Source organism: Nematostella vectensis, chromosome 9, assembly GCF_932526225.1.
Source record: "Nematostella vectensis chromosome 9, jaNemVect1.1, whole genome shotgun sequence".
In the NCBI taxonomy this organism is placed as follows: Eukaryota; Metazoa; Cnidaria; class Anthozoa; order Actiniaria; family Edwardsiidae; genus Nematostella; species Nematostella vectensis.
This window is the reverse complement of record NC_064042.1, coordinates 1,288,769-1,312,518: the sequence shown is the minus strand read 5'-3', so window position 1 is coordinate 1,312,518 and position 23,750 is coordinate 1,288,769. Positions and strand designations below refer to the sequence as shown.

At 41.7% G+C, this 23,750-nt stretch overlaps 3 protein-coding genes across 3 annotated transcripts; 2 read left to right on the top strand and 1 right to left on the bottom strand.

Moving 5' to 3' along the window:
* The first annotated feature begins 217 nt into the window (after positions 1–217).
* On the top strand, positions 218–9,561 carry LOC5509472. The gene is made up of 8 exons (XM_032378384.2): positions 218–593; positions 1,758–1,902; positions 2,604–2,771; positions 3,211–3,272; positions 4,239–4,288; positions 4,834–4,934; positions 6,539–6,598; positions 7,192–9,561. The coding sequence occupies exons 1-8, from the start codon at positions 279–281 to the stop codon at positions 7,269–7,271; spliced, it is 981 nt and encodes a 326-aa protein (XP_032234275.2). The 5' UTR covers positions 218–278; the 3' UTR covers positions 7,272–9,561.
* Positions 8,099–14,109, bottom strand: LOC5509473 (ras-related GTP-binding protein A). Its single transcript, XM_001629948.3, has 8 exons — positions 13,958–14,109; positions 13,758–13,857; positions 13,560–13,626; positions 10,757–10,979; positions 9,770–9,988; positions 9,469–9,560; positions 9,080–9,195; positions 8,099–8,332 (listed from the first exon to the last, which is right to left on the bottom strand). The coding sequence occupies exons 1-8, from the start codon at positions 13,985–13,987 to the stop codon at positions 8,232–8,234; spliced, it is 948 nt and encodes a 315-aa protein (XP_001629998.1). The 5' UTR covers positions 13,988–14,109; the 3' UTR covers positions 8,099–8,231.
* An 839-nt stretch (positions 14,110–14,948) lies between these two features.
* On the top strand, positions 14,949–22,650 carry LOC116616310. Its single transcript, XM_032378385.2, has 6 exons — positions 14,949–15,591; positions 17,159–17,761; positions 18,687–18,953; positions 19,584–19,884; positions 21,466–21,773; positions 22,276–22,650. Exons 1-6 carry the CDS (start codon positions 15,148–15,150, stop codon positions 22,471–22,473), a joined length of 2,121 nt encoding a protein of 706 aa, XP_032234276.2. The 5' UTR covers positions 14,949–15,147; the 3' UTR covers positions 22,474–22,650.
* Positions 22,651–23,750: the final 1,100 nt, after the last annotated feature.

Sequence of the window (23,750 nt, the reverse complement as noted above, 5' to 3'; positions counted from 1 at the left end):
GTTACTCATGGGTCACTCCGCATGATTTTCGAGCTATCCAATATATCGCTAAAATGACATAAAGCATAATGATAGAGCTGGATGATAGAGTTATATGTAGGTAACATGTAGGATCATTGTAGGATACAGACGAGAATAAAAGTGATTAAAGATTCAAATTTTTGGTGATTAATATTAATAACTGTTGTTTACATTTTCCATAGAGATGCCGTATTATGACAACAACAAACCGTCACAATCCATCCGCACCTGCCTTAAGTAGCACTTCAGATGTCAACATGAAGGCATCTCCCGGGCTTATATCATGTTTAGCTTTATTTCTTCTTTTATATATACAGCCATCTAAAGCAAATTTTAAATCTGTTTCTGGTTTTCGCCTTAAAAATCACACCTTCAAAGCGGTAAAGACGGGGGAACTCAAGCTCTGTATTCGAGCTTGTGGTGATGATCAGAGATGCAAGAGTATCAACTACAGGCTAAGAGGACAGGACCCGGATAACTGTGAACTGAATGATGCTGACGAGACAGAGGATGGGGGCAATTACGGCAAAGATGATGGTTACATCTACCACAAGATCGGCAAGAGAAAAAGTGTGAGTCATTGTAAGGTCATCCATACTTCAATCCATACATGGCTTGTGACTTTTTGGCTTTTCATCTTTTTAAGCTCGGCAATTTAATAAGACTATCGTAGTTCTAAACTGGCAACGAGATGGGCTTTCTTCTCGTTAATTTAGAAAATACACCAAAAACCAGAATAAATACTCAAAGATCATATAGCCCAGTTCAACTCATATATTATTAAACGATTTTTTTATGCATAACATTCGCTTTTTTATTCTGCTGTCGTTGACTGTGGATACCGTATGGTGTCTAGAAAACAAAACGTTGAGAGGGGAAGGGGGGGGGGGGGGGGGGTGCGACTGCTATGTGAAATACGCGGTAGTGTCCTTTTCAAGAAGATTTAGAGTAAACGGCCCGCTAAATGAGTAAACCAACACCCACCTCTCTCGCTAGGAACCTCGGCTATGGGCCAGGTTCTACTCTTTAGTTCCCTGTAACGAAATTTTAATGCTCGCATATGTTTAATGCATGTTTCCTTCGGTACAAATGCCGGCCAAGGGTCCATAATCTCAAGATCTCAATGACCTTACTATTCATACAAGGGTTCATAACCTGTCTCAATGACCTTACTATTCATACAAGGGTCCATAACCTCAAGGTCTTAATGACCTTACTATTCATACAAGGGTCCATAACCTGTCTCAATGACCTTACTATTCACACAAGGGTCCATAACCTCAAGGTCTTAATGACCTTACTATTCATACAAGGGTCCATAACCTGTCTTAATGACCTTACTATTCATACAAGGGTCCATAACCTCAAGGTCTTAATGACCTTACTATTCATACAAGGGTTCATAACCTGTCTCAATGACCTTACTATTCATACAAGGGTCCATAACCTCAAGATCTCAATGACCTTACTATTCACACAAGGGTCCATAACCTCAAGGTCTCAATGACCTAACTATTCATACAAGGGTCCATAACCTGTCTCAATGACCTTACTATTCATACAAGGGTCCATAACCTCAAGGTCTCAATGACCTTACTATTCACACAAGGGTCCATAACCTGTCTCAATGACCTTACTATTCACACAAGGGTCCATAACCTCAAGGTCTCAATGACCTTACTATTCACACAAGGGTCCATAACCTCAAGGTCTTAATGACCTTACTATTCACACAGGAATCCCCTCCAACCCCACCCCCTGAGGTTGCCTACAAGTCATGCGCAGAGCTGAAAGCCGCCCGCCCATCGACACCGAGCGGGAATTACGTCATGCACGTCAGAGGGTTCAAAAGAACTGTCTACTGTGATATGGACACTGCAGGTAAACACAGGGAGCCCGAACACCGAGACAAGGAAACAAAGCCGCATCGGCACAAGTTTACTTCCGGTCGATTACGTAAAATCAACTCCGATATTTTTAACGGAAAACGCGAAAAATATTTCAGAATTGTGAAAGCAGTAGAGCCGTAGCAGGCCTCGTAAGATTGGGGGGCACAAAGAAAAATTAAGAAAATATTGGGGGGGGGGGGCACAGCCACGCCCCTACTGGTCATTTCCTTATAATTTTGGAAAATATTGGGGGGCACGTGCCCCCAGTGCCCCACCCCCTGCTACGGCCCTGGAGCAGTGTGTCTATTGGAAGTTTCTTTGCGGGGATGTGATTGATAATTTAGAGCGGATAGAATGTTAAATAGCACGGATTGTAACGTCGGCCCTCCGGAAGTAAACTCGTGACAATGCGGCTTAATTTTGCGAGCACTTCGAAAATTCGGGGAACCATTTGATACCCCTGTAAGATAAATCATTGAGTCGAGATTAAGGAATTAAAGTGGGTGTAAAATAACGAGATGATTAACCAAGATAGTTACATTGCTAGTTCCGTGCTAGCAGAGGCCTCCTGGAGTTCGCGAACTCCAGCCCAGCGAAATACAGAGAAAAGAGGCCTCTGCTAGCAGGGAAAACTGCTTTTAGAACAAATAAGGAAGAACCTTTTTAGATTAAAAATATTTTTTTTCCTGAAAGGAGGAGGATGGTCCCTCGTCGTTGCTATAAGCAGTTCCAACCAAGAACACCGCAAAACACGAACTGTCAACTGCTTCAACAGCAGTCTCTGCGTTGCAAAAGAATCTGGACTTCTAACCGCTAGAAAGCTATCAGATCTGGATATCAGAGCACTTGCCTTTTACGAAGGTATCCAAGGCTAAATTATTATCATAAGGGCGACCAGGGGTAGGGATGAATTTGGAGAAAATGACTTTTTTTGGAAAAAATTCTGCTTCTTGTTTTGTTTGAAGTAATGTTGCTTAAAGCTATGCCCTTCTCTAGTTATCTCTCTTTCAATATTCCGGATCCGCTCCGGGATTCATCTGTTCATACCTTAAAAAAAAAAAAAAAAAAAAAATGGCGCATCGAGTAGGATCTGGTTAATGGCATATTTAGCCAGACTACCACTCACAAAAATAATTTCATTGATATCCCATCTGGGATGTGAGCTTCCTCTATTGGTATTATGATAATAGACTTTATACCCAGACCCATGACACCGTAATCATAGACCTTTTGCTATTTTTGTCTTGCTATGATTTTATTACCATTTCGAAATTACTTAAAATATATTTCTTTTATTCAGGAACCTTCAAGATCGACATGTTGACTGATAGTTATGGCCTCGTTTTTACGCACTACTACAGGGTAACGTCTCTCTCTAGATTATTACACCTTTTGCTTAAAATTACCGAGAAATACGCATTCATTTTAGCCAAAATTACAAACATTTACGCCGATGTACCGTCATTCAAGCGAAAGTAAAATCATTTTAACTAAAAGGAAATACATTAACGAACTTTACATATCTAAGTGCACACAATTGCATTTTTTTCACATTCATTTACACTATTCGACACAGGAATAAAAAATCTATTTTCATTTGCGCGTTGATACATAATAACAATAACACAAACAAAATATCAATAATACGAGAACTCGCAATCAATACAGTGGACGAAATATTCATTAACATTTTTATTACAGCAAGTGCAAACAATAGTATTTTGTGAAAGGCATTTGCGTGCTTCTTACAAAGGTTAGCGCCTCCGTACAAACAATAAGCCCTTTATGACAAAAAATATCCTAAAATAATTATTCAATTACGTATCGTTTATTTGTACCCTAATAATGCACATACATGCAAAATAAATTATACTAGCACTCAAAAATCACCCTTCGATTATTTTGCCGTTGAGGCAGCTTGGTAGATAGGTTTGCATGAACCTATACCATTCGGCACATTTTGGCTTGTGTGATGTGGTGTTGATGTTTCGTTGAAGCGCTTCCAGCAACAAATTTGTGCGATAAATACCTAATGGTACTCCTCTGTTCCTTGCTTCATCCCTGTTGTTCATTTCTGCCTGTATTTGAGGCCGTCAAATATCTGCGCTTATCGCTGCTTTCAAACAACTAATTGTCTGCTCTATAGAGTTAAGAAACGGACTGTAGGGCGGCAACATTATTATTTCTGTATTTGGGCCCGGGTTAAGGGCGAAATGATCGAATATTAACCCTATCCTTATCCCTCCCCCCAGGTCAATAATTGTCACGCACTCCTCCCCCCCCAGGTCAATAATGGCCTTGTATAAACATGAAGTATTTTCCTTACAGTTGGCTGAAGGCGCTCAGGTTTTTAGTTCAGGATGCGAAGGAAACACTGGGTATGTTAACGGGCTCCTTTATTACTTTTCTTTTTCTGGTATTTTAAACGATTGGGACCTTGGACATCGGTGAAGATAAACATACTTACCATGTACCTGTAAATGGTGGCGGCAGGGGTTCCTGGTTATCTAATCTTAAAGTTCTCCATGCTAGTTCATAGAACCGGCTATAATACTGAATCTTAAGTTCTCCATGCTAGTTCATAGAACCCGCTATAATACTGAATCTTAAAGTTCTCCATGCTAGTATATAGAACCGGCTATAATACTGAATCTTAAAGTTCTCCATGCTAGTTCACAGAACCGGCTATAATACTGAATCTTAAAGTTCTCCATGCTAGTTCATAGAACCGGCTATAATACTGAATCTTAAGTTCTCCGTGATAGTTCATAGGAAAACAGACTATAATACTGAATTTTAAGTTCTCCGTGATAATTTAGGAGTAAAGGACAACTGACTAGGCGTGTTTTCTGGTCTAATAACTCATCCCTGTATTACAAGTTGTCCCCGTATCATTGTCTACTAACTCATCCCTGTATTACAGTTGTCCCCGTATCATTGTCTCCTATGCCTATCCGTACGTCTGGGAGTCGAACTGTAAAGGGATTGAGATGGGATACCATATTGCTAACAGCTGCCATAGAGGTACCAGAAAAACACATAATTGATCAAGGGTGATCAAGGTTCGGTGGTTACTGATGGTGATCGAGGGTTCGGTAATACTGATGGTGATCGAGGGTTCGGTGGTTACTGATGGTGATCGAGGGTTCGGTGGTTACTGATGGTGATCGAGGGTTCGGTGGTTACTGATGGTGATCGAGGGTTCGGTGATGGCGATAGAGGGTTCGGTGATGGCGATAGAGGGTTCGGTGATGATGATCGAGGGTTCGGTGATGGCGATCGAGGGGTCGATGATGGCGATCGAGGGGTCGATGATGGCGATCGAGGATTTGATGATGGTAATACTGATGGCGATCAAGGGTTCTGTGGTACAGATGGTTATCAAGGGTTCGCTGGTACTGATGGCGATCAAGGGTTCTGTGGTACAGATGGTTATTAAGGGTTCGGTGGTACTGATGTTGATCAAGGATTCGGTAATACTGATGGCGATCAAGGGTTCTGTGGTACTGATGGTTATCGAGGGTTCGGTGGTTACTGATGGTGATCAAGGTCCGGGATGGTGATCGAGGGTTCGGTGGTACTGATGTTGATCAGGGTCCGGGATGGTGATCGAGGGTTAGGTGGTACTGACAGTGCGGAGCTATTGGTCATGAACTAGGCGACTCAAAGTTTTGGTCATGACGTCATATCACACGCTGTCAGCTAATTAGTTGATCACTCTAACAAATGACAGACTAGCTCCGACAAGAACTGGGGGGGAACTTGGAAAAGCCGGGGGGGGACTAAGCCTATTTTGACTTTCGACATCAAACGATCAACGGAACACGAGTTGGCAGGGAAGAATTGACGAAAAAAGTGTTTAATAGAGAAAATGCAACTGATTACTCGGGCTACCTGTGGTAGCACGAGTCTAGGTTTGCCTTTCCTATAAGTCTATCTATCCATGTCGAAAACGTGTAAGCCTGCGATGCTCAGAGGTCTGCGGTATACTCTTCCTGAAGGCGAGGCGGCTTTTGTGGAAGACAATTTGCGAATTCGAAGAGGCGCTCACTACTCACACAAATGTACACACCGTCTGCGATAGATGTGTATAACCGAATATTTTGGTCAGGGTTGTTTCAAGGACTATCTAGCATGTTCTATAATCAGATATTTAATGAAGTTTGAATTGTTTTGCTATAAAGAGACTCGCTCCGCCCCGGCCTTTTTTTTTTTCTGCAGCTCGTAATGAAATGGCCTTTTTTTTTCTGCAGCTCGTAATGCAAATATTTCTTAGAACAACTTTCGATGGACACATGTGATTCCGAAAAAAGAGAATCAATAACAGCGAAGATAAGTTTTTTGTTTTGCATGCAATTTTGAACAGTGTCTTATGCCAATAAAGAATCAAATTTATTACAAGAATGCCGGTCTCGTTATGCCAAAAATCCCATACTCTTCAGTATGTCTAGCACCGTGTTACGGCGTAAAGCCCCGTGCAAACTGCGCCAGCACAAGCCAGCATTGCTGACGAATTCTAGCTCGACTGACCACACTAAATCTATATATAAATAGGTTACAGTAGGTGATATTGATAAAGGGATTCGATGGTGGTGGTAGTGATTGGTGGCTGCCTTTTAATATTGCAGTATTTGATGGTCATGACAACGCTGAGTGTGGAGAGACCTGGTTCGGCACCGGGTATCGAGGTGAGGAAAACACTCGAGGATAACAACTATTTTGTTGCAAGAAAAACCTCCATCGTGCAGCCACTCTCGGGGGCCCACAAGTACTTGCAAGCCAATCAATAGCAATATATAGACACGTCCCAAATTAAAGCAGTCCAAGAGGTCACAAGAATTCCATGGTAAAGTTAAAGGATTCCATGGTGCATAAAGAAATAAATGGGTGGTTAAGGTGGCGCGCCGAGGTTGTTTTGGCTAAACAGCCTACAGAAGATCTGACAAAGCATAGATGTATTAATAAAATCTGAAAAATTCACGAAAATCGAGCCGAAAATGATTCTAATATAGGGAACTTAGTAAAAGCTGTTTAAGCCATAACAACCTCGGCGCGCCACCATAAGCAACAACATTTATAGGGATTTTAGCTTCCAGGAACGGGGTCTGGTTAACATCGTTCACGACGATGGGATTGGAAAATAGTGGCCGGGAAAATGACTCCCCCCCCCCTCCTTATCCCCGGTACCTTGTCTGTACCTTTTCGTTAGCTAAAGAAACCTCCCCTCCTTCAATTGTTGCCATGTGGGTTGATGATCATGTATCAATCTCTATTGATACAGCTGGCCAGCGGATTTTGTACGGTACCTGTGGCCACAATGGAGTGAACAACGCCTTTCAAGCTCAAGTTTATGTGAAATAGACAGTGAAACGTAGCAAGAACATGTGGATTAGTTTGCAATGAAAGGCATGACAACGAGGCAGTGGAGGGGTCGGGGTTGAGAAGCGAAAGGGGGGGGGGGAAGACGTCTTTTCCCTCCTTTTTTTCTCTACCGCCACCCCCCCCCCCCCCCCTTACCCCTCTCCCCCACACTGCCACCTTGTTACGCTGACCTCGACGCCCTTGGTTCCCAAGGAACCATGAATCTAAGGGAGCATGGGATTTGGGCTCATCCTTAACAAACACAGGAAACCTTGGAAACCCCATAATGCCAGGGATTCCTGGGGTTGAACAGACTGGTCATGACATGGTGGAATCATGGCAATGTCAGATCACAAATGAATCTTGAGAGCAAAACTTCTTTATAAGCAGAAATCGAATAATCTTTGAGATGTAATGACTGTTATATGCATGATCACAGCAGCTTATCAATAGTATGGAGACTTTGGATGATGGATCTTTTACAGTGGCCGGACTATGCTCACAAGGCAACAGGAGGTGAAACAATGGAGAGTGCCAGGTTGTTGTAGGCTTTATTTCAAGCCTATGCCAGACATTGCATAGAACATCAAATAGGAAACCCTGTTTTTTTAGCGATGTGTGGGATGGACAAATAAAGTTCACAAAAAAAAACTACAGTCCTTCAGAAACAGCAAGTATCACACAACTTTGACAGGGCAACCTTGATTGCTTGACGACAACACAAGTGCGGGCAAAGCACCAAAGCTGGCAAGGAAAGACCAATAGCCCAAATAGTAGATATTGTGTTTTAAAGCCAAACCTTGACCACCTCCCCTTGGAACAAAAAGTCAAGATATAGTGATTTATTCCAGTATTGTATGTCTAGCATATCAAGGTTTCACAATAACTGTATAACCCATCAAATAGAATGGAGGGCATTTTGTATTATAGGAATACTACAGTATCTTAATTTACTATCCACTATCTTCCTCTTAATGAATGTGATCCCTCCGATGGAACCTTCTCTAGTTTCTCAAAGTGTTTTCTTGCATTTCGAATGTTAATCTGTGTGGCAGCTGATGCTGTAATAAAATAAAGCAAGAGTTATGACCTGTTGTGGTATTACAAGCCACAGCATGAGTTATGACCTCTTGTGGTATTACAAGCCACAGCATGAGTTATGACCTCTTGTGGTATTACAAGCCACAGCATGAGTTATGACCTGTTGTGGTATTACAAGCCACAGCATGAGTTATGACCTGTTGTGGTATTACAAGCCACAGCATGAGTTATGACCTGTTGTGGTATTACAAGCCACAGCATGAGTCATGACCTGTTGTGGTATTACAAGCCACAACATGAGTTATGACCTGTTGTGGTATTACAAGCCACAGCATGAGTTATGACCTGTTGTGGTATCACAAGCCACAACATGAGTTATGACCTGTTGTGGTATCACAAGCCACAGCATGAGTTATGACCTGTTGTGGTACCACAAGCCACAGCATGAGTTATGACCTGTTGTGGTATCACAAGCCACAGCATGAGTTATGACCTGTTGTGGTATCACAAGCCACAACATGAGTTATGACCTGTTGTGGTATTACAAGCCACAACATGGTATTACAAGCCACAATGCACAGTGGAATAAATCAGGGAAATTAAATGGATATATATAAACTCTGTATTGACTTATCATTTCTTATTATTTTAAAACTGTCTGGACGAACAGCAAAAGATGCTTTTTTATTTATTTTTTCCAGGTTTATTACTGTATGATTTTTTTAATGACCCCATCCTTGAAATATAGTATTTGTCAAGTTACTTACGTATTGTTGTATCTGACATGATAACCATCACATATGTGTTTGGGGTAAATACATCAATATATGCTGCAAAGCCAGAATTCTTCACTTCCATACTTTGGAAGTGAGCATGCAGTTTACTGAGGAAATAAAAATACAAAAGAAATCAGCCCATGGGAAAACCTAGATTATTTTATACAATCTTATAAAGTGGGGAATTCTTTTTTGGCTTTAGTCAGAGGGTTGACACTTTAAGAAATACCAAAAACCCTTGCATTTTAAAAATCTCCCACAACCTAACAGTCTAATATTTGCCACAATTTGTTTTAAGTTCTCACATTTGTTAAAACGCTAAGGGTATAAGATCCCTGGAAGTTTTCTATATAAAGTTGCCAGCCTAGAGTGGATCATACCTGCAGCTTAACTTAAACTGTTTTATGATATTACTGATCTTCTCAAATCTGTGGACATCTCGATGAGATTTTCTTTGGCAGTAAGAAATAACCTGCAATCAAATAAAGCTTCATGACCAAACTTGTATAAATAAATACATAAATTTGGGAAGCTTTTGTCAGAACCAGGAATCAAACTGAAGACCTGAGTGTTGCCACTTTGCCATCAGCCTCTACAAGGCTCCATTTTTGTCCACCCAGGGTTCCCTTTGTGTATAGTATGAAATGCTTGTCCCACGAATACATCAGACAGAATACTCACCAAAAATGTTGCCCTTTCAAACAAAAGAACCTCATCTGCATCAATTGTTGAGGCAAAGCTCTCCAGATTGTGCTCAAGTTGAGTCACGTTAGGGATAAGTTGGTAAACAATGGATGACCAGGCTTTATAAAGGGTCTCATCCCAGATGGAGGTACGGAAACATGTGCACTCCAATGGCTTGGAAAGGCGACGTAAGTCATCTTCCCTTTCATTAAAAATCTAAAACACAAATTTGTTGGACCCCGTTAATAAGGATACCACCTGTCCCCAAGGTGATCATTTATCAGTCTTTTTCAATTCAAAGGATAATACAAAACTATTTCATCAGGGCCTTGAAAGTTGTATTGCTCAAAGGAAAAGAACAATAAAGGCATTGAAAATTCAGAGTATTTGCTTGAAGCAATTTAATCTACCAACATCTGGGACAAAAATCAGACTCTAAGACAAATAGTGTAAACCCTTTCCCACAGAAAAGTTGTTATTATAAGAACAATAAGCATTGCCAAATATTTGCAATCTTAACCCTCCACTTATCCCACCCCAATCAATGCTGGTCAATATTAGCAAAACTGACAGACTTATGTTTAATATAACTGTTGAATATCTGTTGTATTGCGACGCAACATTTTCAAAACATCGATTTGTTTTTTTCTTTTGGAATTTTCTGTTCACCAGTCAAATTATTCTAAGCCAATCAGATTCGTGTCGTCTCTTGCCAAGTGCAGTTGCCTGGATTTCGTCCAAAGGATAGCCAGGGAAGTGCACAAAGCAAGACTCTGATTGGCTCAGAATGGTTTTACTGACGGAACAGAAAATCAAAACAAAATGTGTTTAGAAAACGTGGGTCGCAATCCAAAAGATTCGACATTAATGTTGTGCATGTCATGCGCTGATCAGCAATAATTCATAAAACATACATTTCTTATGGAATTTAACTGTGCACCAACACCTCCCATTGTGGACACCCCTGGGTCTGCTTTATCTTACCATGTCTCTCTGGTCTTCTTGTACCAGATCCATCTTGTGAATTAAGCAGAATATCTTAGCATCTGGGGAGTTCTGCAGTATGGCCTCTAGACAGGACTGATAATAATGCATGTCTTTTTCCAGCTCTCGACTCTCTACATCAAACACGTAGATCAACACCTCTACACTTCGGAATATATTATCTCTTTGACTTGCAAAGTAGTTCTCCATGAATGCTTCTTGTCTGGAATAGGTAAACCAGGAACAGTGAATAAAAGTGTCTGGAAAAGGTAAACCAGGAACAGTGAATAAAGGTGTCTGGAATAGGTAAACCAGGAACAGTGAATAAAGGTGTCTGGAATAGGTAAACCAGGAACAGTGAATAAAGGTGTCTGGAATAGGTAAACCAGGAACAGTGAATAAAGGTGTCTGGAATAGGTAAACCAGGAACAGTGAATAAAAGTGTCTGGAAAAGGTAAACCAGGAACAGTGAATAAAGGTGACGTTAAAATAAGAATGCTTCTTGTCTTGAATAATCAATCCAGGAACAGAGAATAAAAGTGGAATTATTTAAAATAATGCTTTTTGTCTGGAATAAGTAATCCAGGAACATGGAATAAAGGTGGAATTTATTAATACAATAATGCTTCTTGTCTGGAATAAGCAATCCAGGAACAGAGAATAAAGGTGGAATTAAAACAATAATGCTTCTTGTCTGGAATAAGCAATCCAGGAACAGAGAATAAAGGTGGAATTAAAACAATAATGCTTCTTGTCTTGAATAATCAATCCAGGAACAGAGAATAAAAGTGGAATTATTTTAAATAATGCTTTTTGTCTGAAATAAGTAATCCAGGAACATGGAATAAAGGTGGAATTAATTAAAATAATGCTTCTTGTCTGGAATAAGTAATCCAGGAACAGAGAATAAAGGTGGAATTTATTAATATAATAATGATTCTTGTCTGGAATAAGCAATCCAGGAACAGAGAATAAAGGTGGAATTAAAACAATAATGCTTCTTGTCTGGAATAAGTTATCCAGGAACAGAGAATAAAGGTGGAATTAAAACAATAATGCTTCTTGTCTGGAATAAGTAATCCAGGAACAGTGAATAAAGGTGTCTGGAATAGGTAAACCAGGAACAGTGAATAAAGGTGTCTGGAATAGGTAAACCAGGAACAGTGAATAAAGGTGTCTGGAATAGGTAAACCAGGAACAGTGAATAAAAGTGTCTGGAAAAGGTAAACCAGGAACAGTGAATAAAGGTGTCTGGAATAGGTAAACCAGGAACAGTGAATAAAGGTGTCTGGAATAGGTAAACCAGGAACAGTGAATAAAGGTGTCTGGAATAGGTAAACCAGGAACAGTGAATAAAGGTGTCTGGAATAGGTAAACCAGGAACAGTGAATAAAAGTGTCTGGAAAAGGTAAACCAGGAACAGTGAATAAAGGTGACGTTAAAATAAGAATGCTTCTTGTCTGGAATAAGTTATCCAGGAACAGAGAATAAAGGTGGAATTGATTAAAATAATGCTTCTTTTAAGGAATAATTAATCCAGGAACAGTGAATAAAAGTAAAAAAAAAATAAAAAATAAATTCAAGCAGTCTGAGTGATACTAGTGTTTTAATTACGTTTTAATTACTATTGTGTGTAGTGTATTATTAACCAGGTTAGGGTTATCATGCTAATACGAAACAATTAATACATGCAGTATTAGTGATATCCAGAATAATTAATGCCAAGACAAGTGTAATCATGGCTCGAAAACAAAATTTACTCCTGATTTGCACAAAGACCCTACTTCTCACAACTGAATATCTGCGCCCTAAGCCCAATGCATTATGCGAGTATATTCTAATTATCTTATGCTAGCTGTGTATGATTCTCAAAGCGGTGCCCTCTTAGCCAATCAGAATCAATCGAGTGACTACAATGTATAATAATACTAGCCTCGTCACCAAGCGTCTCGTGACAGCCCTCTGTTGTCAAATTTCTCTGTGATAAGCTGTCCCCAACGCCTAACACTAGGACTTATCATAACAAATGGCAAAAATCGAGACTTTAACTGTTCGAATTCAAATGTTATGTGATTGGTATAAGCAAATATTCTAAACTATTATTATTATATTGTTATACAAGATAAACCTAGCTGTGGCGGTAAACAACAAACAAATACTTCACGAATTAGACTTTGTGTTGGTTCCGGATCGTTGTGCAAAATATCACGTTAAATTTACTCTTGCGCTTCGAGAATCTACAAAAACCAGGCTCAGATGAAGTAAATAATCTCATTAGCAGTGAGATATGTGTGAGTTCATACTATACTCGGCAGATTTCCTGCTTGTATTGTAACACTTGTATTACCCTTATTCCCTTATAAGCCATAGACATCTCGAACCAGCTCCATACAAGACCATAGACATGTCGATTTTGCAAGGCTTCAGGGCTAGCGGCATATCAAAAGTGATGTCATTAACCGACAAGCGGCTCAGCCATTAGAAGCCAGGGGATAAGGCTATAATAATACTTGTTACTTGGGGTTGGGGGATGGTTACAGTATTTTGATTACTTTTATTACTTGTGGTTAGTAATTATATATAGATTTTCTAAATATCTTTTAACTGAATAAATTGATGTTTACACCATGAATATAAATGATACAAATATCATGAAATTGCAAATTATTTTATCAAATTAGTTGTATTAGTAAATTCGGTTTCCAAAGTCAACGTTTCAGTTTCGCAACACTTTATCAATATGTCAAGGATCATGCAGTTTCGTGACAAAAATATTCGCTAAGAAAATTGCAGGTGGTCTTACCCTCCACAATCCCAAAGATTCAACACCAGATTGCCGAGAAACCGTACATGCGAGTGTTCGACATCAACTAAAATCCACCAACAAAGAAAATGTCATCATGGCATCACAAGTTTTTGCATAGCAAATATGACAAAGACAACAAAATGTCGAAACATTAATGGGTGAACAATAATGGATATGTCACGTAGAAAGACTCACTTGTTGCTCCTAGCCTTCGTGTATCCCTGGCTATGTAGTTTGCAAATATTATCGACCTCATACTTGTCTTCCCCGAGCCACTTTTACCCATCAATAAAACCTGAAACGAAACGTCAAAATTCAATCATAAGAAACGTACTTATTCCCTAACTTTAAAAGGGCTTACTAAGGTTTAAATGGTGAAATAGGTTTCTAAGGACCTTTTTCTTCATCTTGGTGGCTTTTTCCATGGACGGTTGCCCTTGGATTGTGGTAATTTCAGCGCAGTTGTGTACTGAGGTGCGAAATTCTTCTCACGTGAGGACCCTGTTAGTCATGTGAGAACACGCGTACTATACCAGTCATGCCACACTCACCAATACACTGGATCCCTGTGGTACGAGACAAGTAGAACCCTCTCTCTCTAGGTCACAGCAAAGGCACGGCTAGCCTACGCCTGCGAGAGGGGGGGGGGAGGGGGGTAGGTCACAGCGTGCTGTGCATGATTAATTCCCAAGAGACGCAAGCGTGAAATAGACCCCGATATTTTTCAGTCTATATATCAGCGAGCTGTGCGAAGACAGGCCTGGATCCTGGTTATTGCCTCCCCATTAATGCGCGGGTTTCATCTGATCTGAGGAGGTTCGATCCTCGGGCAATTGGCTCATCCTTTTTTTTTCTATAGCACCTTGGGTGTGGTCTACAGAAATTCTTATCCCAAATTTTCGAACCCTCAAAGATAGCAGAATCGGAAAAACCGTCAAAAATCTCCCAAAGGGTAGCAGTTGATCTAATTTTATACCCCAAGAGATAGCAGAATCGAAAAAAAAAAATCCTCACAAAAACCTCTAAAAGGGATAGGAGCTGGTTGAAATTTTACACACTAAAAATAGGACGATCACCCCATCTACTTTTCGCAGAGTCACGCGAGGGTAGGGTGTCGCGCCAGAGTCGCTCCCATAGATTAGACCGGCAACGTCATAGACTGCTTTGCAAACGCTCGTGTCGGAGTCACGCAACGATTCTCGCCTTCAACGACACAACGTTAGCGCGACGTCTTAAATAGGCTATAGTGGTTAGGCAAGTGGAAGTGGTAAGGTATGATAGAGGTCTTATACATTGAGATAGACGTGACAATTTCCTGTAAATGAAGGAGGTGATTTCATTGCTGTGCAAAGTTAACCGATTTTTGAGATGCAAATCCTAGGTTTTGACTAGGTCAAGAACAGCTCACCGCACCCATCACGTCATTCTACATCCGGGCTTGCCTCTTCCGGTCTTGCCTCGAGAGGAACATAAATACGGTTTCCAAGTCACTAAGGTACTAGAAGAGGCGCTCTTTTGACTCTTAGAGTGCACAGAGTTTAACAAAGGGTAAGGAACAGCCAGAAGTCATCTTAGCGAGTTCTTTATGAACAAGATGCAGATAAAATGGAGGTTTTCGCTCAAGGTTCTCTTTGGCTTGATTCTGGTCATCACTCTCAACTGTCCCAGAGCCGCTTCGTCAAAACTCTCCGAGGATGCATTCGACAAACTAAAAGAAACGTTTGACACCCTGACTCAGACCATTGGTAGTCTCTCAAGACAAGTCATGATGCAGCAGTTACTCATTGAAGAAAAAATACGAACAAATGCGAACTCAGGAGTTAAGCAAATCCGTGTTTTCAACACGGGCACGCGTAATTATCACACTGCGACCCACACGCGCACGGGCAGCGTTCTCTCAATTCACGATCACGCAAACAACGACCGTACCGTCGGGATGGGGGAGTTTGTAGGTGTGCTGAACGGAGTTGAGTTCCGTACGAGACATAATGATTACAGACTATACATGCCGCACAGGTCAAGCAACGAGGTAAGAGGGGAAGTGGTGGGGGTTCAATAACTACAGACTTTAAATGCCCCATAGGACAAGCAAGGAGGTGAGAGGGGTAGGGGTGGGGTAAATTATTACAGACTATACATGCCGCGCAGGACAAGCAAGGAGGTAAGAGGGTGAGGGGTGGGGATACATGCCCCATTGGACAAGCAAGGAGGTAAGAGGGTGAGGGGTGGGGATACATGCCCCATTGGACAAGCAAGGAGGTGAGAGAGGGGGATGACTTCAGCCTTTACATGCCGATAAGGCCAGTAAGTACTACTACAACCAATATTTTTACATACCCTGAAATTTCAGAACATCCATAAGAACATTTTTAGCCTTTCAATGTTTCACAATAAGAAAGTTCAAGCCTCAACTGAAAATTAAACGTTCTTATAAAAACGAGTATAGTGCCAGTCTTCCCATTTGTCTGCCCGTTTATTTTGTATTCGTCACACCCCTTCGCCCGTTTACTTGATCATCAATTAAGTTGTTTGTCCCGTGTCTCCCCGCCCCCCTGTCTGTCTGCCTATCCGTCCGTCCTTCCGTCTATCTGTCTGTCTGGCTATCCGTCCGTCCTCCCGTCTATCTGTCCGTCTCTCTGGCTATCCGTCCGTCCTTCCGTCTATCTATCTGTCTGTCTGCCTATTCGTCCGTCCTTCCGTCTATCTGTCTGTCTGGCTATCCGTCCGTCCTTCCGTCTATCTGTCCGTCTGTCTGGCTATCCGTCCGTCCTTCCGTCTATCTATCTGTCTGTCTGCCTATCCGTCCGTCCTTCCGTCTATCTGTCTGTCTGGCTATCCATCCGTCCTTCCGTCTATCTGTCCGTCTGTCTGGCTATCCGTCCGTCCTTCCGTCTATCTATCTGTCTGTCTGCTTATCCGTCCGTGCTTCCGTCTATCTGTCCGTCTGGCTATCCGTCCGTCCTTCCGTCTATCTGTCTGTCTGGCTATCCGTCCGTCCTTCCGTCTATCTGTCTGTCTGCCTATTCGTCCGTCCTTCCGTCTATCTGTCTGTCTGGCTATCCGTCCGTCCTTCCGTCTATCTGTCCGTCTGTCTGGCTATCCGTCCGTCCTTCCGTCTATCTATCTGTCTGTCTGCCTATCCGTCCGTCCTTCCGTCTATCTGTCTGTCTGGCTATCCATCCGTCCTTCCGTCTATCTGTCCGTCTGTCTGGCTATCCGTCCGTCCTTCCGTCTATCTATCTGTCTGTCTGCTTATCCGTCCGTGCTTCCGTCTATCTGTCCGTCTGGCTATCCGTCCGTCCTTCCGTCTATCTGTCTGTCTGGCTATCCGTCCGTCCTTCCGTCTATCTGTCTGTCTGGCTATCCGTCCGTCCTTCCGTCTATCTGTCTGTCTGGCTATCCGTCCGTCCTTCCGTCTATCTGTCTGTCTGGCTATTCGTCCGTCTATCTGTCTGTCTGTCTGGCTATCCGTCCGTCCTTCCGTCTATCTGTTCGTCTGGCTATCCGTCCGTCCTTCCATCTGTCTGTCTGTCTGGCTATCCGTCCGTCCTTCCGTCTATCTGTCTGTCTGGCTATACCTCATCATCTTGTTTCAGTGGCACGCAACGGAGCCCATACCGTTTCCTGAGGTCCCCCCAGAAGTGCTCAGCAAAGCAAACATCACGGAGCAAATCACAGAAATGCGAGAATGGTTCAAAGCGTGGCGTGACCAAAATCACACCGTGCGTGACTACCGTAAATACTTCAAGCCCGTGCTGTGTTACCTCGAGGGGGCCTGGACAACCGCTGACCCGGGGAAAATCGAGGAGCCGTTTGAGAGCGACCGCCACTTCGTAAACGCCGCAAACTGGTTTGATCTACAAGAGAAGATCCGATTTACTTCGTACACGGGGCGCAAAGACAACTTGGAAAACTTTTCTTTCCTTCCAACAACAATAATGAACGTGACTGAAGATGGGAGACCGATCTTTGCGCAGTGGAATTACCGCATTCTGTGCCATCCGCTATCTCGTGATATCCCCCTTAACAGGTTCCGCGTGGTGGACGAGCTTGGGGTGCGGCTTACAGGAAAGCGCTCGTACAATCAGCATAGCAAAACCAGGTCTGCAAGATTCCAGTTAAACCCGTTTGACACGGACACTTGGCACGATAAGGTCAATGGCAAGAGATGGGGGCTGCTAGACGAGATTATGGCCGAGGTAAATATATCATACCATTTATAAAATGGCGTAACACTTGATTTGGACTGATAGTGTTAACGATTGTGTTTCATATCCTCATTCCCGGTCTTATGTCCTCAGCCATTAGTTTTCATCGTATTTTCTCAGTCATCGTTTTTATTTGGTACAGCCCTTAATGATCATTTGAAGAAAACGTTGTCGTTTTGAGGGACTGGTACCGAGGAATCTTTTCAGATAGTTTCTCCATTTACCAAAGATGGTCACAGTCACAGTTTTTCTCTTCTGATTACAAGTCATTAGGTTTACGAAGCACCTGCGGTACGGCAACCTTAAAAATGACAGGAATCATGCAGTTTTTCCAAATAAGGGATATATTAGTTTCCTTATATGGAAGTGATCGCGTTTGACAAAAACGACAAATTTTGGCTAATTTTTCTTGATATGGTTTGTGAAGATGATGGTGATGATACAGAGGATGATAGTGATGCCTGATTATGATAATGATTCGTCATATTGACTTGGCGCATTTATAATGATTGAAGATTGTGGATGATGATATTGATGAGCATGATAGTAATGGTGATGGTGATGATGATGATGATGATGATGGTGATGATGATGGTTGATGGTGATGGTGATGGTGATGGTGATGGTGATGGTGATGGTGATGGTGATGGTGATGGTGATGGTGATGGTGATGGTGATGGTGATGGTGATGGTGATGGTGATGGTGATGGTGATGGTGATGGTGATGGTGATGGTGATGGTGATGGTGATGGTGATGGTGATGGTGATTTGGTGATGATGATGATGATGGTGATGAGACTGTAATGGTTTGATCCTATATCACATGTTTTTCGCGCGTTCGTTGCAGACATTTAGAAAAAATACACAGCCATTGATTAACATATAAGCGTTAAAATCAGCATTCATCATAAATCAGATTCCTGGCAAAGATAACTACGCTGGCAATCTAACAGACGAGGCATTCGATATAGACGCTTATAGTCTCGACCCAAAACATCAAGGAGCCAAACTTGACGCCTCACGATACCACCGCTGGTACAAGGTACGCCGGCGCGGGGCCATGGGTTCTTCGACACGACATCGAGGCTTTGCTGACGACACCTTGTTCATGGCGATGACGTCACAACCGAAAGTGGCTGGCCTCGACCTCCGTTATCGTTGCAGGAGATCACGTGGCGGCAGGGTACTTGGGTTGGAATTTTAAACGCCTTTTAAAGGGTCTCTGACAGCCACCATTTTGTCATCCGATCAAAAAAACAAAGTGCGACAAAGCATCTATCTGGATTTGGGAAAGTAATTGCAATATTCTTGATTTAATAAGTAGACAAATTACAAATTTGATTTTAGATCGTTATTCTAGGATTATCTTCGATTTGTCTTCCAATATGAAGACAAAGTTGTGGCTGGCTTAGACTCCTAAAGTTATTTTACTTGAATCTACATATGCTTAATCTCGCCTGGCAAAAAAGCAAGGTGGGCGCAAAGGTGTAGAAAGGCTTACTTGGTGCGCAAAGGACAAAGAAAGGCTAGTTTGCTTGGTGTTTGGCAATCGTTTAGAACAGAAATTAGTGCTGATGTGCTTATTCGTGGTTTCAAACACTTATGTAACACAAGAGCTGACAGTGTGACGTCACATCGCTAATATCTTCGCAAAACACCGAGTTAACGCCTAAGCAAGAGGAAGAGTGAAGGTTACGAAGAGGTGAAGGAAGCATATGCTTATCTTAGCTAGCTCTTCTTTTTTCTTCTTTTCTTTTTTCATTAGCATATTTGAAATTTTTGCATAACCTATGACCTGTTTTGTAATTTCCAGAGTTGCAAATCCGTCCACCAGAAATGGACGTACGCTATCCCCCTGGAGATCATCTACGTGACCCCCCTGAACCGCTGGAACCCTTACGACATTCAGTACAAGGGTGCAGCCAACTCTGACTGGGGCAAGACGGTAGTGGAAAGGGGGGGCCGCAACGGAGGTCAAACCCCTAACAAGGCGTATAACGGCACGAACAGCAGGGTATACTACCAGACGCCAGTTGAGATGTTTCTTGGACGGGAGGTGGAGAAGAATTCTGCGGATACCACAAGGAAATCAGTTGGCGTGCTGGACAAACAAGGTTGGTTTATAAAGGTTGCAATGCAGTTTTATAATGTTAACACGCTGTTTTTTCACTAATGTAGGTTGCTTTATATAGGTTGCAATGCGGTTTTATAATGTTAGCACGCTGTTTTTTCACTAATGTAGGTTGCTTTATAAAGGTTGCAATGCAGTTTTATAATGTTAGCACGCTGTTTTTTTCACTAAGGTAGGTTGCTTTATAAAGGTCGCAATGCAGTTTTATAATGTTAGCACGCTGTTTTTTCACTAAGGTAGGTTGCTTTATAAAGGTCGCAATGCAGTTTTATAATGTTAGCACGCTGTTTTTTCACTAAGGTAGGTTGCTTTATAAAGGTTGCAATGCAGTTTTATAATGTTAGCACGCTGTTTTTTCACTAAGGTAGGTTGCTTTATAAAGGTTGCAATGCAGTTTTATAATGTTAGCACGCTGTTTTTTCACTAAGGTAGGTTGCTTTATAAAGGTCGCAATGCAGTTTTATAATGTTAGCACGCTGTTTTTTCACTAAGGTAGGTTGCTTTATAAAGGTTGCAATGCAGTTTTATAATGTTAGCACGCTGTTTTTTCACTAAGGTAGGTTGCTTTATAAAGGTTGCAATGCAGTTTTATAATGTTAGCACGCTGTTTTTTCACAAAGGTAGGTTGGTTTACAGGGGCCGTAGACCATTTTCTGACTGGGGGTGGCGGGAGTTTGCATAATGTTAGCATGCTGTTTCTTCACTGAAAGGTGGCTCAACGCTATAAAGTTATAGCTCTGAACGGAAGAGCGGTCTAATGTTATCGTTTGTTGTTATATGCAAGTCTACAGAATACTATCAGATATTGCCAAACACGAGTAAATGCTAACCGTAAAACAATCAAAACATTGACTCAATCTGGTTACACACATTCTTAAGGAACTTCACTGGCTACCTGTTGCTTCTAGAATAGACTTTAAAATTCTTACAATCACACATAAAGCTCTCCACAACCAGGCTCCTGAAGATACTCTTAACACCGTATACGCCATCTCGATCCCTTAGATCCGCCAACAAGAACCTTCTCGTCATTCCTAAATCACGAACAAAAACTTACGGGGACAGATCTTTTTCAAACTTTGCAGCTAAATTATCAGTTATATATGTGTAAGATAGAGTTTTAGCGAAATTATTGAGTAGAATAGAGAAGCATTGAGATTTTTATAATGCTATATTAAATTATTATTATTATTATTATTATTATTATTATTATTATTATTATTATTATTATTATTATTATTATTATTATCCACGAGAACCAAGGTCGCCGAGGTCAGCGTAACGAAGCGCGAGAACAAAGCGAAACGAGGGGAAGGGGGAGGTGGAATATTAAATTCTGGAGCTACTTCTAATTCCAAATGGTAAAAAGAGTAAACCTATGTTTCACAGTAACTCACTTACTTTACAAAATGGCACCTCTCTGTCAATCGGTTTCCCTCGCTAGTGAGACAAGTGTTCGCCTTGATGTAAGCTGATAACTAATTGAGTGGCCGATAAATGCCCTTAAAAGGTACCACTGTATGTAGATCGTTTTCAACAGCCTTATACTCCTCTCATTTCCCAGGTAACGTACGTCAGTGTACTGCTAGCGGCACGCGCGTCTTTTTCCCCTACATCCCCGGGGTAGGATACCTTCGACAGCGCTATCCCATAATGCCAGTGCACGGAGAGGGCAGTGCTGTATGGAAGGAGCTAGAAGCTGTCAAAGATCTCCTTCTCAAGTCTGAGACGTACAGCTACGCATTCCGTGAGCCCCTGGGGGGAGGGAAGAAGCCGACAAAACCAATCCAGGACTTGGTGCTACAGATGACGACGAGTAATCTTCGCTCCGTGTCTCCACATGAGCACGAGGTCAAGCTAGAGCCTCATGAGGTAAGCACGTGAACAAACTAGAGATTGCACGTGATCATACACAACTTGTAACGTGACATGAGCACGAGGTCACGCTAGAACCACACGAGGTAAGCACGTAAACAAACTAGAAATTGCACGTGATCATACACAGCTTGTCACGTGACATGCGCACGAGGTCACGCTAGAACCACACGAGGTAAGCACGTGAACAAACTAGAGATTGCACGTGATTCATACACAACTTGTCACGTGACATGAGCATGAAATCACGTCAGAAGCACAAGAGGTTAATACGTGTTTATACTTTTTGTGCAAGTGGTCACATCTCGCTCAAGACAACTGGCGTTTTTTACGGCGTTGTTACGGAGTGGTTCAGACTATGAAAATTATTCAGAAAGTTCTTCAGTCCTCAATTATTTGTTTTTTTTTTTGTGCTGAAAAAAGTGGTTCTATAACGAACACACGATGGTTAAATAAATGCTTTTACTAAGCTTGTAACTATCACGCACTTCTCCCATAGGTTGAGTTTCTAAGGTCTGGTGGTACAGTCACGAAAACCACCAGTGAATCTGCCGGACATGATCACGTGGTCAAAGTTCGCTGGTTCCGGACCCCTCCCCGGTATGTGGTAGTCCACTGCGATGGAAAGGACAAGGGCTGGCTCAAGTGCTGGGATAGGCACAGGGCGCGTCTGGTTGTCATGGAAAACGAATCGTAGTAAATGATTGGTCCGGATTTTAATAGTGAGACAGAGTGATACAGAAGAGCAAGTCACAGAGCTTTTGAAAGAACAATAGCAACCATGGCATGGAAGGTGACAAAAACAAGGAAAAGTGCCAAAGACAGAAAAAAAAACACCATGCGCGCGTTTTAATAAAGAGCATACAAATCTTTACCTGTTTTATTTGTTTAAAGTATAAACTTAGTGTAGTGAGCGTCAAGTTTCCTTTTTCTAGTTTTCCTTCATGAACATGTGGCGCGTGGCGAAAGGAGCTAAGTGCAATATCTTGTAGAATCTATCTGAGCATACGTATTGAGATTTTGGGGGGTGGTGTACACACCCATGGAAAACTGAAAGACTTTTTATGATTCATGGGACAAAATGACGTGGGTTACATGTGTTTTAGTTTAGCCGTGCCTTTAGTGTCAAAACTAAAATATCGCTCTGCGCCTTGGTAATGTTGTGGGCCTCGTATTTTCACCTTTAATTATGACACGTGATCCCCTTTATGGCAACACGCACTATCACCTAAATAAATTTTGATCAATCTGTCCGTGGTTTCTTGTTAGTTCCCAAGTCACAGTGGGGTAACCGGTACCAAGAGACCATGATGTAAGAGAACGAATCCCCCGTATTAGGGTATGTTCCAATGATGACGTCCAACAACAACAATATAACTTTATTTATACCACACACAGAAATTACAGTAAGAAAATAAATAATAATTACAGATTTTGGGTATTGGCTGCCTAGAAGTAACTAAAAAGCTAATCTGGCTAGGCAGCACGTCCGTGAAAGCTATTTTTAGAACAAGCAGCTATTTTTAGATGCGCCCCTGATTGGTTAGCGCTCACGTTTCCTAGCAACATGAATCTTACGTGCGATCACATCTTGAGCTATGTGAACCGGCAAAGGATGTTATGGAAATCTTTTTTTTACCGAAAACCGTCCTTTTTTACAAACGCTGTGAAAAATGATCTTCAATAGAGTACGCTGGATCCAATCAACCTTTTCTCGGACATCGAAATGCATAGAGTGCGTGATTTTAGGCTCGGGGATCAACTTCCCCAGTAAAAGTTTTAAGGCTGATTCGCAAATTATAAAACAACAATCAATCATAAATATGTGTTTACAACACACAATTCTCTTCCAATTCCCTTTTAATGAAAAAGATTCACTCAGAACTTAATACCATTATAATCACACCGATATTGTGGTTATTAAGACAGGTATTTCACAAATAAAAGATTTCAAGTCTCTATAATGAAGTAAAT

What these genes read in the sequence shown, in the direction of transcription:
- LOC5509472 (XM_032378384.2), top strand. Translation starts at nt 279, where the DNA reads ATGAAGGCATCTCCCGGGCTTATATCATGTTTAGCTTTATTTCTTCTT. An exon ending in AGATCGGCAAGAGAAAAAGT is followed by an intron (nt 594 to 1,757) that starts GTGAGTCATTGT and finishes CTATTCACACAG; the next exon opens with GAATCCCCTCCAACCCCACC. An exon ending in GTTCGGCACCGGGTATCGAG is followed by an intron (nt 6,599 to 7,191) that starts GTGAGGAAAACA and finishes CTATTGATACAG; the next exon opens with CTGGCCAGCGGATTTTGTAC.
- LOC5509473 (XM_001629948.3), bottom strand. Translation starts at nt 13,987, where the DNA reads ATGGAAAAAGCCACCAAGATGAAGAAAAAG. An exon ending in CCACCAAGATGAAGAAAAAG is followed by an intron (nt 13,858 to 13,957) that starts GTCCTTAGAAAC and finishes GTTTCGTTTCAG; the next exon opens with GTTTTATTGATGGGTAAAAG. An exon ending in CATGTCAGATACAACAATAC is followed by an intron (nt 8,333 to 9,079) that starts GTAAGTAACTTG and finishes ATTTTATTACAG; the next exon opens with CATCAGCTGCCACACAGATT.
- LOC116616310 (XM_032378385.2), top strand. Translation starts at nt 15,148, where the DNA reads ATGAACAAGATGCAGATAAAATGGAGGTTTTCGCTCAAGGTTCTCTTT. An exon ending in TAGACGAGATTATGGCCGAG is followed by an intron (nt 17,762 to 18,686) that starts GTAAATATATCA and finishes ATCATAAATCAG; the next exon opens with ATTCCTGGCAAAGATAACTA. An exon ending in TCAAGCTAGAGCCTCATGAG is followed by an intron (nt 21,774 to 22,275) that starts GTAAGCACGTGA and finishes CTTCTCCCATAG; the next exon opens with GTTGAGTTTCTAAGGTCTGG.